Here is a 17,915-nt window from a genome sequence, read left to right on the forward strand (position 1 = left end):
TTATCCAGCGCAGAACTGTCTCTAGCCGACTCCATGCAGTTCGGCATAACTGTAGTCCGTTTGGCAGCACTTAACCCAACTTGATTTAAACTTCTTTCTTAATCTGAAAACCCATTTTCATAGCATTTTGTTCACTTGTTTATTTCATTTATGTTTATGATTTATGATAATTGCTTTTGCCACACAAAAATGTTGATGCATATAAAAAATACATTAGGCTGAATCTAGTTTTTGCCTTGTACGAGATGGCAGCTCATGCGTGTGTGTAAAAACTGGGAATTTTGGTAGATTTTTTGGTGAATTTCCAATGCAAGCGATGCAGGGGTAGAGGGTGATGAGCGTGTTAATACTTAGCAGTGAGTATCCTATAAACTACAATGAAATTGATCATTATATGATTTATAATATATGTATATGCGATTTTCGTCTTTGTTTTTGTTTTTGTGAATGTATATGTGTGTTGTGTCTGCGAATGTGTGAGTGCGAGATGAGTGATTTATTTGGTAGTTAAATTTAGTTTTAAGTTAGCTTTAAATTTAATGTAGACATAAATTAGCTGCATTTCGAATAATTTGTGATCTCTCAATATTTAAGTATTCATTTTCCTTGTTTTGTGTTGTTTTGCTGCTGTTTTGCTTTGCTTCCTGTGTTTCACCATCTCTTTGCGAATGTTTCGAGTTCGGTTTTCGTTTTTCATTTTCTATGAAAATAATATCACGTTGCTCCCATGGGCAATGCTTGAGAATGAGTAAGGATAGTCTCTATATGTATGGATATAGCGAGTGTGTGTGTGTGTGTGTGTGTGTGTGTGAGTGGGAGCGACGAGGGCACAGACTTAACCTCCTTTGAATGGCAGTTGTGGATTGCTGTAGCCAAGTACAGGATTATTATTGACTCGCTCCTTGTTCCGACTGTGTATAAGCTTGATCAAGCGATTGCGCTGCGCCACATCCGATCTGCTATACTCATCCACAAACTGCAAGAAATAAAACCCATACAGAACAAGTCCAATCATTAATTATGGCAAAAAACTCACCTGCAAATCAAACTCCTTGCCTATGAGCTCTCTCGCTGCTGAATTATTAAAAATGGCAGTGACCAAAAATGGATAAATGACGGGATTAAAATCCGTAGAGAGCTTGGCCAGATTCTTAAATATGTGGGCGTACGGCTCGGATATCAGCAGGTCCTGATGCCGTCGATTGTTTACGACAAAGAAGGCCAACGAGGCAATCAAATCAATTAGCATTGTTGCCCGTTCACTGGTCTTGGACCATGGAGTGTTTGTAACACTATTGTCCAATATTATCATCATCACATCGAGCAGCTTCAACGACAAAGGACCCTCCACCGACAGAGCCTCCTGTGGAAAGGAAAAGAAAAACAAAATAACACATTTAATTGGCAACACAATTGCAGGGGAGAATGAAAAAAAAAAAATCACTGTGCAAATGTTTTAATTAAGTCAAAGCAAATATCAAAGAGTGGCACTTGTTTAGGGCAGGATATGAAGGACCCAGGCACGTCCGTTTCGACTTCTGTCCGCACTCTTCACTCGATATATACAATATATATGTACATTTATTTGCATAAAGGAAGGAGAGAGGATGGACAAGCCAGAGGACGCTTCTAATTTGTTTGCCCTGCCAGAGACCAGGCCAAACCCAATACCAAAGACCCAATCCCAAACCCCAAACGCAGACCAAAAACTCAACTCAATTCAACAACTGAAACTGGCAACTTGTACGAGCACTAAGCAAATATTTAGCCAAACAATTGACATGCCTGGCTGGCTAGAACAACGCCAGTACTGGGCAGGATATGAGCGAGCAAGGATTTGGCAGAACAAAAAAATGTACCAGCCAAAGTGGTTTGGTGGGGGTGTAGACTATGGGTTATCCATTGAAATGTGGGTGTTTGTGTTGGACAATAAAGTGGAGAAGAGCTGCTAATTAATGGGTAGTTTCTGTGAAGAATAAAAAAGATTTTCTGTGGATTGGATAATTGTTCAATATTTATTTGTGTCAAAAATTGGGTCCATAAAAAAGGAAAGTTCTCAACTGTTTTTGAGATAACTTTAGAATCATTTTCCTGTAACCGAATCCAATTTTTAGGGGTGCTTGGAGCATTAAAAATTTCCATAATTGAAGAGTCCACGGATCGTTTTCTATGCCAATCCTCAGCTACACCATTGAACATACATATTTCCTCCACATGCACAGCCCAAACCCATTCCCTCTTTGTGCTGAGTTTTTCTGCCTGTTACAAACACCTCAGCCAACGCAGCATACCCCATGGCCTACCCACAAGTGCGGAGCATCAAAAAGCAATGAAAATTGCGTGGCCTGGGATTGGCTTGGGTTAAACTTGAAAATTTCATTTTACAAAGTCAATATTTACGCAAAAACAAGCAGTCGCAGCAGCAAGACAGAGGGAAGGAGCGATGGCAGTGGCAACGGCTCAGCGAAGAACAGAAGCGGCACTCCAAAATTGAGTTTGCTGATTAAAACCGAATCAAATTATTTGCCAAAAGTTTGTGCCAGCCGAAGCAGCAGCAGCATCAGAGTTAAAAAACAAACTCCCCTCGTTTGGTGGGTAGGCAAAAGCCTTTATCTATTTTTGTGGTAATTTAAAACAAATAGAAATGTTCAACCCACTAATCCCAGATGCAATTTGGGGTATGGGCTGGCAGTACGGGGAATATGAGGGGTAGAGAGAGACAGAGCTTGGGGTTTGCTGCCAAAGTTTGTCTAACAAATTAGTTTGTCAAGTGCGTAGACTTGGGCAGGCTGCACTTCTAAATATTGACACGTGCAACAAACACACAGAGCACAGCGCACACACAGAGCACAGGAAATGAAATGCAGATGACAGATGGATGGATAGGTGGATGCCTGTCTGCGAGACTGTTCTCTATGACTCTCCTCCACTTCGATATTCCGTTTCATTTGCGCGGTTTTTGGCTGCCAGGACAAATCAGGCAGCAGACTCTTCCTCTTCCAGCTCCTTCCTGCCAGCAGCCATAAATATTTCAGGGCATGCGGGGGTAGAGAGGCCAAGACGACACTCGCCTGTAGCTGGTGCCTGCGCCTGTGACTGACATTTGCCCAAAGTAAAGTGTCAAAATATTTGCGTATTGCCACCCATCTTCTATTTTATCCATGGCCCTGCCCTATCTACTATTCCCCATGACTTTTCACAGGTACAGAGCCAAATGTCATCGCGGTTCAATGGCGTTTGCCTCATGTTCTGTTTGTCATTTGGCGCTCTGCTCTGTTGTCTGTACAGCAAAATGTCACTCTCTGTCCCTTACCCACAAAAACCCCCCCAAACACACACACACACACACACACAGAATATATACTATTCCCGTGGCTGTCACGACATTTGGCAATATGCAAATCACTTTGGTGAAATTTCGCCAAGCAGATTGCAAGCCGCAGCAGCATCAGGCATCAGCGGCATCAGCAATTGCAAAAGTTTTAAACGTCTGCACTAACTTTTGTTCTTGGGGTTTTCTCAATTTTCGACGGGCGATTTCACGTTCGACAAAGTTTACAAGTGCAAAGCAAAGAAAAGCCAAAACGCACACACAACGCCGCACCAACAACAACAGCAACAGCTCCAATGGCAGAAAAAATAAAAAAAAAACCGAAAAGGAAAAATTCTAATGAAATTTTCGCTGCGCTTCGCTGCACGAGCAGGCAGAGAGACAGAAGGGGATTCACAGTGGTTCGGGTATGGAGAGAAATGTGTAGAGAAACATGTGATACGAAAGATTAAAGAAAGCAAAGATTAGGCATTGTATCAGATAATAGTACAACTAATAAGTTAAGTAGGATTAACAAAGACAATGAGAGAACAGAAATAGTTTGGAATAACTAAGAACTAAGAACTAACTAAGAACTACTTGTATAGCCATAGCTATCAATTGACAAGCATTAAAAGGATACTTCACAGTGGATCTAAGCTATTCGAATGAACTCTGACTGAATGTTGGAAGAAAGCTTGACACCATTTTGGAATATTCCACTACAAACTATAAACTTTCCATGAAGATACATTCGCAATAGGTTGTTAATATGAAATAAATAAAGTTCTGGTATCGTGCATGAATTAAGAAATGGGTAAGATTATTAATTGAAACACAGAAAACACAAATCCAATATATTATCGTACTCTCAAACTGGTCTGCAAATTCTAAGCATTTAATTGTTATCTTCCTCTCCAAGTCTAGCATCTATATCCATATCTGAATTGTTATTCCCTAAACGTCTATTGGTTTTCTCACTCTCAAACTACTGTGCTGGCAGGGCGGGCCGCTTTGGGTTAAGGGCTGACTGACTTTTTGATTTGTTTAAACGACGACGTACGACGCTCGTACTCCACTCCGCAGAGCAGTTCGACGTTTGCCGTTCAAACTCCTCCAAAACTCCAACGCCAATGCCAACTGCCAACTGCGATGCTGTTGCCGTTGCTGTTGTTGCTGTTGCCGGATGGAAAGGTAAACTCTTGACTCACCTGAAAAGTGTTCACATCCACTGCGGCCAGGGACACGTAAAGATTAAACGTAGCTGCCGCCAGGGCGGTCGTGCGCGGTGGAATGCAATCACCTGCAAAAATCGAGAGAGAAGAAAAACATTTTGAAAATGTGGAAAAAATTGTAAGAGAAGATTGGATAGATGGATGAGCGGATATTCCCTCATAAAACATTAGAGCTTCCCCAGCAAGCAGGAGAACGAGAACCGAGTGGAAAATCAAAACTAATTTCCGCTCTGGCCTGGACATCACGTTGCGTGGGTCGTCTGTGTCTGGTGTCCGTGCAAAGTGCATCGAAATGTAATTAGCACTTTGCTGTTGACCCTTCCGTTTTGTGCTACTGTTTTGGCTGGAGTTCAAATTCTTACCAATTGGCACAATGCTGCCGCTGAGCATGGTCACAGTTCCAAAGAGCTCCGTGCTCTTGGCGGCACTCAGCAGACGTGTCGGATCGGCAGGACCTGCACAGAGGGAAGAGGAAAGGAAGCAGTTTCCGAGTTATTTACCAGCCTATCAACCAGGTGCGAACTTCTGTGCATGACTCACCCGGCTGACAGAAATCAATGAATCGACTGATGAAGCCGATCGACGTCAACAGATTCAGCATTACGCCATGGTTCTGTTCGATGGACTCACGCACCTTTTGATTGCGACGCGACAGGATCTCAATGAGACCTGTGATCACGGCATAGCTGGAAGGAGAAGAAGGAAGAAGGGAATTTTGCAGTGTTTTAATCAATTTTTAGACTGTTGAACTGATGAAAATAGAAGGAAGATTCGTACCAAGAAATATTCCAAAAAGGTTGCAACATTTCCAGCAAAAACTGTTGCACCACCAAAGAATTATCCAACAAATAAAATAAATATTTTAAATTATGTCTGGAACAATTTAGGGCCCCAAGATATTTCAAAATATTCCTTGGTCAGCTTTAATTATTTTCAAAGCAGCTAAGCTACTTATTTTTGTATCAAACTCATTAATATTCTGGCCAACAGTTTACACAACTCAATCTGTTGATCACGCTTCAAAATCTTTTTGCACATTTGTTTCATGTGCAGGCCGATTGAAAATTGTTGTTCTTAAGCGCCGAGCCCCGACAATAGCTCTATGTACAATTATTTCATATGCTAATCAGGAGCACGCTTCAAGCATTAAAAACCGATTAGCAAAAGATTTCATTCGCTCATAAAATGCTGCTAAATGTTTGTAAGCAAATACGAATGGGGTGGAGAGAAATGTGATTTAGAATGAGAGAATTTGTCGATGTGGAATGGCATAAAAAGAAGCTTTAGAACGAGAGAGAGAGTGAGCTGTGACGTGGCATGCATTGAAGAGCTTTTTGTTTTCAGCTTCAAGAGTACTTGTGGCCTTTTCGATTTCTTTTAGACTGTTTGCGAGAGGGAACGAGAGTGTTTCTGTCTGTCTGACTGAGAAAATTGTTGTGCAAATATATTTGAAATTGTTTTGATTTCAATTAGGCGAATTCTGATTACAAACACTAAAAATATCACACACCCAGCCACAAATGGGGGGACAAACAATGAGAGTCTCTCTCTGGGTCTCTCCTTTCGTGTGTGATTTATCATAATAAATGAAGGAGAATCCACAGTCCACAGTCCACAGTCCACAGTCCACAGTCCCGAGTCCATGGCCATCCATGTTTACAATATAAATGAATGGCATACAGATTTCTGCAATTAAAGTGGCAGTCCAGTTCCCATAAACATATACGACGGGATCTTGAAATGAGTGATTGATATGCCAGGACAATGGGACCCCCGCCCTCGCAGAAGCAAACGAGAAATTTTTATATGGCCGAAAAATCCATTTTGACCCCTTTTGACACAGCCAAAAGTCCTGTTCACAAATAAAGGCGTCCATTACTCAAACGCAGAGCATACAGAGTACAGAATGCTGCCACACACACACACACACACACACACACACACACACACACAGGACACATATCACACATGGGAGCAGGACAAACAAAGCCTGGGAAGGACTACGTGCCTTTGCCCGGATGAGTCCCGAAACGGACCGGACCGACTCTGGCATTTTCTGGCGTTGTCAACTGTAAACATACTTGAGCTTCCTGTTTTGCTATTTGTGCTTCACATCGCACACAGGACACTTAGCGGCGACACAGGATGGGGGTGGGGCACTACCCACATGATGTTTGCTCTCTCTCCCTGGTTGGTCAAAAACTCGGGGAAAAGGACTGACAAAAAGTACTCGGCAAACTCATCAGCACCACAAAAATATCCTTAATAATTTTCTTAAACCAACAAGCAAGCACCAAAGCTAGCAAACGCCGTGAAGGATGCTTTTACCCCACACCCCGCAGCCCACCGCCCTGTCCTTTCCACATCTCGCTGTGTGTGTGTGTGTGTGCTCTTCATCCGTCCTCCCCCCTGCGAACTGTCATCGTTTGTCATGTGTCCTGGCTGTGGCTATCTGGCAGGACGTTTGGACGCTGCTTGTGCCAAGTATTTAGTTCGTTGGTCGCATCAATCCAAACACAAAATGGCCAACACCCCGGCCGGCGAGCGTATCGGATGTGGCTGAGGTTTCCTCTCCACTTTCTCTCCACCAGACGGACCCCGGTCCTTGGTCCTCGGTCCGGGCTTCGGACATAATCGTCAGCGCCGTAAAATAAACAGCAGCCAAAAGCAGCAGCAGCCAGAAGCAGCAGCAGCAGCAGCAACGATGGCGACGAAATAAAAATAAAACAGCAAACTTATGTAGAGCCAAGAGTCGGAGTTGTGGATACCCTTACGGAAATGTTTGATAGGATTTTGGTTGCTAAAAAAACTCAGGATTAGATGAGGGACTTTACTTGATTATTTTCAAGGTGTACCTACAGAAATAATATATGGATTACGATTCGAAGAGCTTTTCCCTCATGATATCAAATTTAGCGGTCTAGTTGCGACACAATTGTAATTAGTTTATGTACAAATAAATGTAAATTCAATTAGAGAATTTTTGTTTAATTATCTTTTGTATTAAACAAATATTTTGCTTGCCAAAAACTTGTTATAAAATCGGATTATCCCCATACACTTTGTGACTTCAAAGAAATCTCTATAAGAGTTGGAGATCCAACGTGAACTATTGTTGGATTAGGATATGGAAATGTTTATGGTTTATGGTTTATATACCATATGGTATATGGTTCATATGTTAATATATATCTTAGGTGTTGGGGGAGTAATTTGCACAGAAATGGAAGAACACATGGACGCAGCGATATATCAATGTAAAAATGTAAAGCTGATCCAAAAAGTTTAGTTTAGTTAGTACATAGAAAACTCTTCTTCAAAAGTTCAAAAACTCTTCTCTTCTGTGCCGTTTCAAACCTTGCCAAAAAATCAGCATTACTCTCTCTTTCAGTGCACAATAAAATACAGACGTGTACGAGGTTTTTGGGTGTGAAAAGGCATTTGGTGGCAAGCTGGAAATAAAAATAAGGACGCAAAAAAAAAGAAGAGAAGAAGAATTAACATCCTTGTTAGTTGTGGAAACACGTTCGCTAAATACGCGACAGTTGCAACATTCTACACCCCCCCCCCCAAAGGACCGCCCTCGAGTGGACTGTTGTTGGGAGTCTCTCTGTGTGTGTGTTTGAGGCAGGCGCAAATATTTTAACAAGTGTCAAATGCACACGCTACTTAACTCGTCATCGTGCTCGTCCTGGGGCATGCAGCATCCACTCCTTCACACAATTGTTTAATAAACAAAATAGTTGCAATTGCTAGAAGGAATAAAATACACAGAAAAAATCCACCACTTTCCCGCACTCTGTGCTCTGTGCTCTGTGCTTGTAATTTGGGCATTTGTGTGCATTGATTTCGGCACTTAAGGCGCATAATCAGGATGCTGGGACACACGGCAACACACGAGTACAGGAACAGGAACTGGAACCGTAGCCAGAAACAGGAGCCAGCATCGAGACATCAGCGGATTTGCGTGTATTCCGACAACAAGGAGCACAGTTCGCTGAACAACAAAAGAGATGGAGAGAAAGGGAGACAGAGGGAGAGCTGTGTACAGCGGAGCACCACCTCAAGGACCAATGGCATGCATTTCGGCTTCGCCTCGCATAAGCAGGATTAAAATCAAAACAGATTTACGTTGACAATGACGACAAGGACAACGCAACGGACACAAACACGAACACGGCACTGGAGACAGCACAGCTCAGGACATGTTAATGTTCATGCCACGGCAGAGGTTAAACAGGACACTAAGCTCCCCTCCTCCTGCTCCTCGCTGGACCCATCTCTAGCTACAACCAACTACTGTTCCATGTCCTCTCTGTGTGCTTGTTTCCTGTTGATATGTGAAATGAAACACCTTGCCACGAGAGCAACTGAAATGTCATTTGGCTGTTGATTACTCGAGCTACAGCGGCGTCCAGTACAGAGTCCTAGTAGGGTGAAGAATAAATCCTGAAGCCGGAGGAGGGTTCATGAATTTAAATCGTTTTCAAATGATATGACACATGGTATGGTTCCTGGTTCCTGTTTCTGCTTCGAGTACTGCTGCTGGTTCTGTCTCCTGATTTTACCCCGTTTTGGCCGAAGCGGCATTTCGGTTTGCCTTTGACCGCTTCAGGCGCTTAACAAGTGCGGGTTGTCTCTGGCACACACAAAAGGAAGGGAAAGCAAAGGGCAGGACGGCACAGGAACAAAGGTAGAGGATGATACACACCGGCAAACAGGCGACATATGGACACTAACGACAAGAAAATGGGCGAATGATTGAGGCTTATAGGCAGTCGGAAGAGTGGGCAAGGGGCAGTGGATAGATACTTCAAGGAATCGCAAGTGGCCTGCAGGCAACAAAGGGATCTCTGGGGAGGGAAGGGAACAGTAGCTATGGTGCCTTAATTCATTGCAATAAAGTAAATTATGGATAAATAGTAGTATAGAATAGATATAGTAATAGAAGAGCAAAAGCTATAGCTACAGAATTGGATACTTTTCAAACTAATTCCAGAAATGATTCAGTTAGTCACAAATTTTACACAAAGATCCAGCTACAGTCTTTGCGGACTATTTTGGAACATATTTATCTAGTTATTTATGAGTTTCTAATGTTGATAATTTCGCAAATAATTAAAGATTCTGTAGGTGAAGATCAAATCAAAAGTCTTACGATTGAAACTTAAAATAATGGAAAAAGGAGCCCAAAGAAAGCTAAATCATTAAGATCCACGATTCTTGATTCATTTTCTTACACATTTTATGCCAGAAAGCGCTTCCCATCTTTCCCAACAACATGAATTTCATACTGCCAGACATTCTCCCTTACCCATGCTCCTGTTTTGAACACTTTTTAACCCTAACATTTCGTGTGTGTTTTCTCAACATAAAATCTGCTTAGCAGCTTTTTGCAGCAGTAATTCAATTTCAACACGACGAAATCACTGAAATGCATCAAATTCTAATTCAAATTCATTCAATCAAAATAAAGTCAACAACTGAGGCTGTGTCGGAGGCTGAGGTGGAGGCTGGAAAAATGCCAGCTGGCATTGAGGCAACCCATTCATACAATTCGAGTACGGAACGGATTTCAGATCAGCAGCCAGCCAGCCTTTTGCGGTGGGCCTAAAACAACATTAGGAGATTTCGAAAGCAAAATAAAGGACAAACGACAGACAGGCAGAAAGGTGTTAAATGTGAAAACTAAACCAGAAATAAAATATATCTACAAAAGGGAACCCAACACAGGGGTTGGGTAGCACGAGTCGCGGGCAATGGAAAGTTGATTAAAATGCAATTGGAAATTGTTGTTCTCTCTCTTTTCTCTCTGCTGGTTGTCAGCACTTGATTAAGAGCAACTGTTTCTTTTTTGAACCGGAGAAGGGCTGGAAAAACTGTCAGCTCCTCTACCCCTCTACACTGTACCCTCTCTCCCGTGGTGTCATGTCAAAACAATGCAATCCGAGTCGACTCGACTCGAGTCGATGCGATGCGAGTCGAGGAGCAATTTTTAGGGGTAGTCCAATACAAGAGTCGAGAGCGCGCACTGATTGCCCACAAGTGGCAGCAGCAGCAGCAGCAGCAGCAGCAGGCAACCCTCCAGGAATGCAATTTGAATAAGGGAGAGGCTGGGGGTAGAGGAATACTCTCCAAACACACACACGTACACCTGGTGCGTGGCGGATAGCCAACTTTGTTGGCCATGTTTATGCATTAGACCGCGTGTTAAATAATTTCATGCTGCAAGTTTTTCGACTGCTTCCTTTATGGCTGTAAAGGGAGATACCATTGAGGGTGGTGGCTCGTGCCCTGGTACTTTTAATGTTTCAACTCGGGTAAAAATGTTGGCATGTGGAGTTAAGTAACATTATCATTGGGTATAGCAGCAGTGGCAGTGCCATCGTTATCATTAACAGCCAGTGTGACATCATCATCATCATTTTATCATCATAATTATTGGGTTTATTAGGGCAGCACGTACAAGCAGGCAGGCAGAGGCAGAGAGGCACAGCTGCTGTCACCAGAAACGAGGTGAAATGGTGTGGGATCTCTCCCGTATATATCATATAAATCTCTGGCAGAACTAAGACAATCCGTCATGCTGTTGTGCAGATTCTCCACAGAGGGGCTAATGGAGCTTAGACCTTGCACAGTAATAAGTATTCCTCCTATGAATTTCAATTGCTAGAATCTCCACCACTCCCTCCCCGTCTTCTGGAGGATGTTTACATTACTAATATGGAAACGCCTTCTTCACATTCAGGGGGAAACACAACATCCTTATTGAATCCGCGTACGTGACTCTCTAATGCCCAGCAAGGGTTCCCTTTTGGATTGCTTTTGTGCCTAGCAGGCGGTCGACCCGGTCTGCTCTGTGTGTCCTTTTGCCACTTTGGACATCCTGCAGTGCTAATAACCCACTTACTTAGACTTATCCTTTTGTTGCTCACTCTCTCTCTCTGTGCTCTGTGCTCTGTGCTCTCCTCTGGCCATCAATTATATAGACTCTGACGGAGTCCAAATCCAAATTTTATGTAGAAATGGAAATTGAAATCGAATTTTTGACCGCATTCGGGTGCAGTTTTTTTTTCGTTCCTTGTCTGGAATTTTTGATTGTATGGCAAAACGAAATGGTCAATGGGTACACCCCTAGAATTTGCTTCGATTTATGGTTTCCTATGACGGTTTGGACTTTAATGCTTTAATTGCATTTGTAAATGTTTTGGTTGAGCCTGCGATTCAATTTTGTTCATGGGTGCGCTCTGCATGGCCCCTGGATGGATGTGGGCAGAAGGTGGCTGTGTTATGGTAGGGTATATGCGATTTTAGAAGGTTTTGTGACGGTTTGAGGGGTAGGATATGATAATTTTGATTGTGTTAAGGAAAGTGAATGACATCTAGGAGAGATTTGATCATTTTTGATTGCTCTTACCATAAGTAAACATTTTTAGAGATTAATTATTTAAAATTATATTTTATTATGTTAAAGATAAAATATCTGTCGTGAGCACAATCCAAAGAAATTCTTTACCCCACCAACCACTTCTCAAACATCACTTACAGAGCATTCAAAATTTTTTACCCAAAATCTGCACCTACCCTAGGTCAATCCTCTTTCAAAAGTTCAAACTTTCCAAACATTTTTTTGATAGTTTTTCAATATTTATTTGCAGGCGATTCAACTCGATTGATTGGTCATGCCCAGGGGACACAAAGCTCAGTTACGGTCACGCCCTGTCCATTGCACTCCACTCCGTGCCACTTCCTGTCCACTTTTGGTGGTCGGTGGCACCACAGCTGCCACGTCACGCAAAACTCTTGAACATTCTTTGCGTAAAAATGTAACTAATTTGTGTTTTTGTTGTAATTAAGCGTTAAATTTAAAAAACAGAAAATTCAAAATAAAAGAACAGAAACACAAATCAAATGACAAGCGGAGAGGAGGGTGCGAGGAGGGAGGGAGAGTGAAGGCATAAGGCAGCTGTGGCTGCCCCAGGGCCGCACCTTGGACTGATAAGAATTCCAGTTGAGATCGTAATTAATTTCGGATTCAACTTTTGGTGCACCCTGTAATCGTGGTAGAAATAGGAGTGTATGGGTTTTTGGGAAAATTAATAGAAGTGGTGGAAGAAAGAGTTTCCGATGCCACAAGCGAAAAGATAAAGAGAAAAGTTAATTTTCTATAGATTTAAATAAATTTCTTTGCTTTAGTTGCTATTCCTCGCCTTTTCTCCAACAGAGATCATTAGTTTATGCCCAACTAAAGGTCATCTTGTAGTCTCAATACTTTATTCCTCCTTAAGTTTCCTTCTTGTTTCATTTTTTCGATGAATGCAAATGAATTTTTACGTATCGTATAAGCAACAACAGCGATTTTAATTCATTTACCTCGCGACAGTCGCTCCGCCTCAGTTGATGATGATGATTCAGTTGTGGATGTGGATGTGGATGTGGATGAGGCTGGTCTCGGGTCCCAGGCATTGACGTAAATTGATTTTCACGCAGTGTACCCGAAAGTGCAAGGGAGAAAGAGTTAACGCCAGAGTGGCAGGGCAGCGAGGGAGACAGATGGCGCAAGAGAGGCGCCCGGAATATACCGCAAACCGCAAGGCAGAGATCAAGGCCCAGCGCATAGCGAAAAACCGCAGCGAAAGGATTCCTTCACTGCACGCGTAGCCGTGAGATTGAGTGTGCGGTTGTGTGTGTGTATCGGCCTTTTGTGCTCATCATAAATAATGCGCCAAGTGGCAAAAAGGCGAGACCCAAGCCAAACCAAAGCGAGTGCGGAAAGGGGAACGGGCATTGCCGCTTATCAGCAAGAAGCTCCATGAAACTTGAGCAGAAAGTAAAGCGCATAATAAACGAGCGAAAAGGATGCCTCGGCATAAATATTGCCGGGAATGCAATGAAATGCTCGAGATCCATAATACTAAAAGGGTGTACTATATATAGAGATAAATGCAACTTAAAATCAAGCAAAATAAAAGGAAAAACCCATGGGTAAAATGTAGAACAGGTTTCTGCTTTTTATGAAACATATTCTTGGATATTGTTTCTACTAGATGGATATACTCTTCTATGCATTATCCCAAACTATGGTTCATATCTTTTCCAATTAATTTTTCGTAGAGACTTTGCTCAGTAATGGATCTCCCATATGTCTCCATTGAGGAGCTGTCGAACATTATTGAAAGATCCAACGAACATATCCCTTTCCTATCCCTTCGCATCCTTTGCCACTTCTACCCCCTTTAACGAACTTTACTCACTGCCAATTTGTATTAGTTATTGACTTTTAGCCTAGCGGCACGCCCACAATCGAATACCCTTTTTTTTTTAGCGACAGTTGCTTCTGGAGAACCCCAGAACCCCCTTTTTTTTGTAAAATCTGTTAAACTTTTTATTAGGTTGCGCCTCATTGCGCCGGCCAAAATTCAGTGGCCAGAACCTTCGGCCCATTACCACGCCCATTAATGCAAATTAAACGCAATGCAGACATATGCCAAAATCAAGTCCCTGCGTGGATTATCCTGTTCCTGCCTGCCTGCTCTTCGGTTGAGTTTCGGTTGCGTTTCGGGATGTGTCACAGCGCATTATCATTCATAAATCAAAACATGGAAATTGTTTTGCATGGCGAAGGGAGTCGGGGTGAGTGAGCGGAAGAGGGGTTGCATACCACGTAACCTCTACCCTAACCCCTCCCTGCTGCTGTACGCTGTGCAGTCTAATAAACATGTATAAAAAGTTATGAATAAATTAAGACATTTGGTTGTCAGTTCGGGTTTAAAGGGGGAAAGAGGCAGACTGGCAGACTGTGCCTTCAGGCCTGCCGGGGTTGTTGCTCACTTTTTTTCCTGTGTTTTTTTATGCGAATATGCATCATTGATTAAACTCACATTAAACAAGGGGCAGCAAGAGAGAGAGAGAGAGAGAGAGAGGGCTTGAGGGCCATGGCAAGTGCCGAGATTGAGCTGTCAAGTGCGCGCAGAGTTGTACTCAAAAGAAAACGAGTGCGAAATATAAATCCAGCTGAAATTCAAGTAAACTCTAGACATAGATATCAGACCATGCGGTAGGCCATAAAGGCAAAAGACAAACACGGATGTGGCAATCACACATGTGGGATATATAATCTCCAATTCTGTCTAGCGAGAAGTTTTTAAACTGAAAATTCATCAACACGTCAGCCATCCATCCATCCATCCAACCATATATCTATCCGTACAGGAATACCATATTCCCCGCACCATTTCTTGTGTCTTGTGTCTCCTGTGTTTTCTTAGTAACGAACCGCCACCCAAAGCGTTTTCCATTTACCCCAAAACAAAGGACAAAGAGACAGACAGACATACAACGGGGTAAACGTTTGCTCTGATATTTTATATATATATTTATTTTGACAGACAGTGGCAGGGCGGTGGAGACAGCGTTTTGGTGCTTCTTCAATTACGACACGCGCGTTGAAAATACAATTTCAGCAGTTTTTGCCCGCCGACTTTCCATATGGGGCCTGTCACAGCACAACAAAAAAAAAGTACAGAAACCACAAGGCAGAAATGCTCCATCCTGGGTAGACTGTGGGGACTGTGGGTAGAAATTCCACATCACAAATGGACAACACACGTGGGGGCTAGAACTGCCAGCGTTGACGGGTGGCGGGACTCTCTGGGCTGGCTGACTGGCTGACTGGCTCCCCGGGCAACCTTTTTGAGGCTGTTAAAAAGCCAGAGAGAGAAGCCAAAATAGCTGCGAGAAAGTAAAGCCGCTCGTAAAACTCAAACGAGGCGCGAAGATGGAGCAGCAGCAGCAGCAACAACAGGACTCCTCCCCGCCCCAATGGCAGGGGCAAAAACATGGCGCCAAATAACCGCAACCATAACGATGTTCCCCCTCCGCTACTCAAACTCCTCCTGCAAAATCCCAGCACTGAGAGACCCTGAAGCAGGACCGTGAGGCGACGTTTGCCGCCATTTTGTAAAAGAAAAGTGCATATAATAAAATAAAATAGCAACAAGAGCAACAAAAGCCAGTGGCACAAAACATACAGCGAAGCACACGGCAGGAAGGAGCAAAATATCCATGGCGTACACAAAAAATGGCATTAAAACGAGGCGAAGAAAATGGCAACAGAAAACGAAGATTTCAATACACTTTTGGTGGGTTAAGAGTGCAGATCGGGGTCACCAAAGGAAGCAGAAATATTGCTAGCAGAAGGTGAGTGCTGCTGAGGAACAGGTGCATATATTTTATGGCAATTTTGGGAGTAATTATACTCAGAAAACTTAATTACAAATATCTTTTATATGAAGGATTTGGTTTGGAGATAATTCATTTAGTTATGGGTCATATCTTCACCCACAGAATAGTCCACATACCTCCCTGGTTCGTGTAGAGTCCTCTACGATTGTGGAGTCTAAGTCACAAGCCACTGAAAATGGGCGCCTGTGATTTGGCTCTCTTTGTGGCTGCGCATGTGTGTGTGTGTGTGTGTGTGTGTGTTAGGGGGGAAAAGTGGAAAATGGAAAATGGCGAACGAATGAAAATGTCGCCGAGCGAGAGCATCATAAAAAATGATGCCCAAAGTAAAGGTTCTCCCGTCTCCCATGCCATGTGTGTTGCCCAACCAAATTGCGTTCTTATGGCACTTTAGTGGCAAAATCAAATTAGAATTTATGGAAAGTCGTTGTCCAATCATAAATGTGGCGCCCCATCATATAGGAATAGCCATAGCCCTTACCCTTACGATTGAATAGCCATAAGCATGGCCGAGACGACTTTCATTTTCCATTTTCTTTCCATTTTCCTTTTTGCCTTTAGTGCTAAATGACCTTTAGTATGGAATACTTTTGCTAGTAGTACTTTTCGCAAAAGATTTTTAGTTTGCATCGTAAATTTTTACTACCATTTATAGGCGACGGCTTTGTAGGATGGGATCGGATTGGATGGTATGGTATGGGGGTGGGAGTGGATTAGTGGCTTGTAATGTGCGCCATCTGTTGGAACGATGCGATGCGATGCCACTTGAGGGCATTACTCATGCCACATTTGGCCGGATTCAAGTGCTTAGCGTGTTAATTTGCACCAGTTCCAGACCCAGAGCGGGGGATGCGACTGACTATCTTCTGCACAAATATAACTATAATGCGAGGGTTGCTGCTGGAATCGCCTTTGCCTGCGGCACCACCGTGTTAAGCCCTCACAATTGCCATTTGATTGAGTGAGATGCGTCAGTTGGTTCAGCCAGCGATGCGCATTAACTAACAACAACGAAAACATCGGCGAAGGGGGGGAAGAGGATGATGAGTTCCAGAGGGTCGTCTGGTGGTGGTGCATTATCACTTGTACTTCGCTCTCTCACTCTCTCTCTGTTTCTCTGTGTGTGTCTTTCTGACGAGCATTAAATTAACTGTAACTGGCACTGCACTTTACACATTTTACATATGTCGCTTCGCCTACAACCGACACAAACTTCATCTTGGTGGGTGGTTGTTCCGCCGCACCTTCCCCCTCTCTTAATATTCCCCTAGAGAGTGTAGTGTGCCAGAAAAAAAGAAAGGCAAAAATCAAAGCGAATGCACTCAAACGAATGCCTCAGCCTCGAGCCTGTTCTAGGTAATTCAATAGCCAAAAGCCGTCCCAGTATCCAGTCCCCCTCCTCCCAGACCGACTGCCATCGCCCGTTTTGGTCTTTGACATGCGGCAATGCTGGACAGGCACTCATCAAACTTTTGACATGCAGCTCATCCAGAAACAAGGGACTGGGCCGACTGCGAACTAAGGCAGAGAGAGAGAGAGGGAGAAAGAGAGACATAGCTGTTGGTGCTGCTGCTGCTGATGCGCCTTTTTGCATGCAAAATGTCAGCGCATATGTCAGACTTTTGCATATGACCTCTTCGGGATACGTTCGGAGAGGGCAAGCACGAAACTTTTTGGACATAAGTGACAAGAAAGGTTCCCTGGGAACGAGTGGAATCGGGAGATGCAAGCTCTTGCTTGTCGCGCCGAGGCTGCTCTTACGCTGCTTCTGACTGCTCTCTTCAGCTTACTCTCTCACTCTCTTCGTTAAGCATCGATCGTAGCTTTCGCTCTTCTGCCCATGCCGTCAGCTGTTTTGATCCTATGGTACCCAAAACTAAACCAAGGAAATCGCTATTTTCTTGTACACCCCTCGCTAAACTATTTTTATCTGCAAAAAAACCTTGCCCTGTATGGCCAAATGCATTTTGATGCAAATCCACAGCGAAGTTTTGGGCTACACTTCTTTTGAGGCTACCACTCTGACCCTTGGCCTATCCATGGGTACACCCCCGCCCCTTTCCTTTACCCTGCAGCACTCTCAGTGTGCATAAATCCTATGTGTGTATGTGCATGTTCTGGTGCTGCTC

General features: G+C 43.3%; 1 protein-coding gene across 1 annotated transcript in view; it reads right to left on the reverse strand.

The window, feature by feature from the left end:
* Positions 1 to 684: 684 nt before the first annotated feature.
* LOC117581810 (S phase cyclin A-associated protein in the endoplasmic reticulum) overlaps positions 685 to 17,915 on the reverse strand; it is a 29,644-nt gene continuing 12,413 nt past the window's right edge. Inside the window, exons 7-11 of the mRNA XM_034269251.1 lie at positions 5,086 to 5,231; positions 4,908 to 5,000; positions 4,522 to 4,613; positions 1,037 to 1,363; positions 685 to 976 (exon numbers count right to left, since the gene is read on the reverse strand). Coding sequence (XP_034125142.1) covers positions 836 to 976; positions 1,037 to 1,363; positions 4,522 to 4,613; positions 4,908 to 5,000; positions 5,086 to 5,231 — 799 coding nt within the window. The 3' untranslated portion in view covers positions 685 to 835. The remainder of the gene's footprint in view (positions 977 to 1,036; positions 1,364 to 4,521; positions 4,614 to 4,907; positions 5,001 to 5,085; positions 5,232 to 17,915) is intronic.

This window comes from Drosophila guanche, unplaced genomic scaffold (assembly GCF_900245975.1).
Source record: "Drosophila guanche unplaced genomic scaffold, DGUA_6, whole genome shotgun sequence".
Lineage (NCBI taxonomy): Eukaryota > Metazoa > Arthropoda > Insecta > Diptera > Drosophilidae > Drosophila > Drosophila guanche.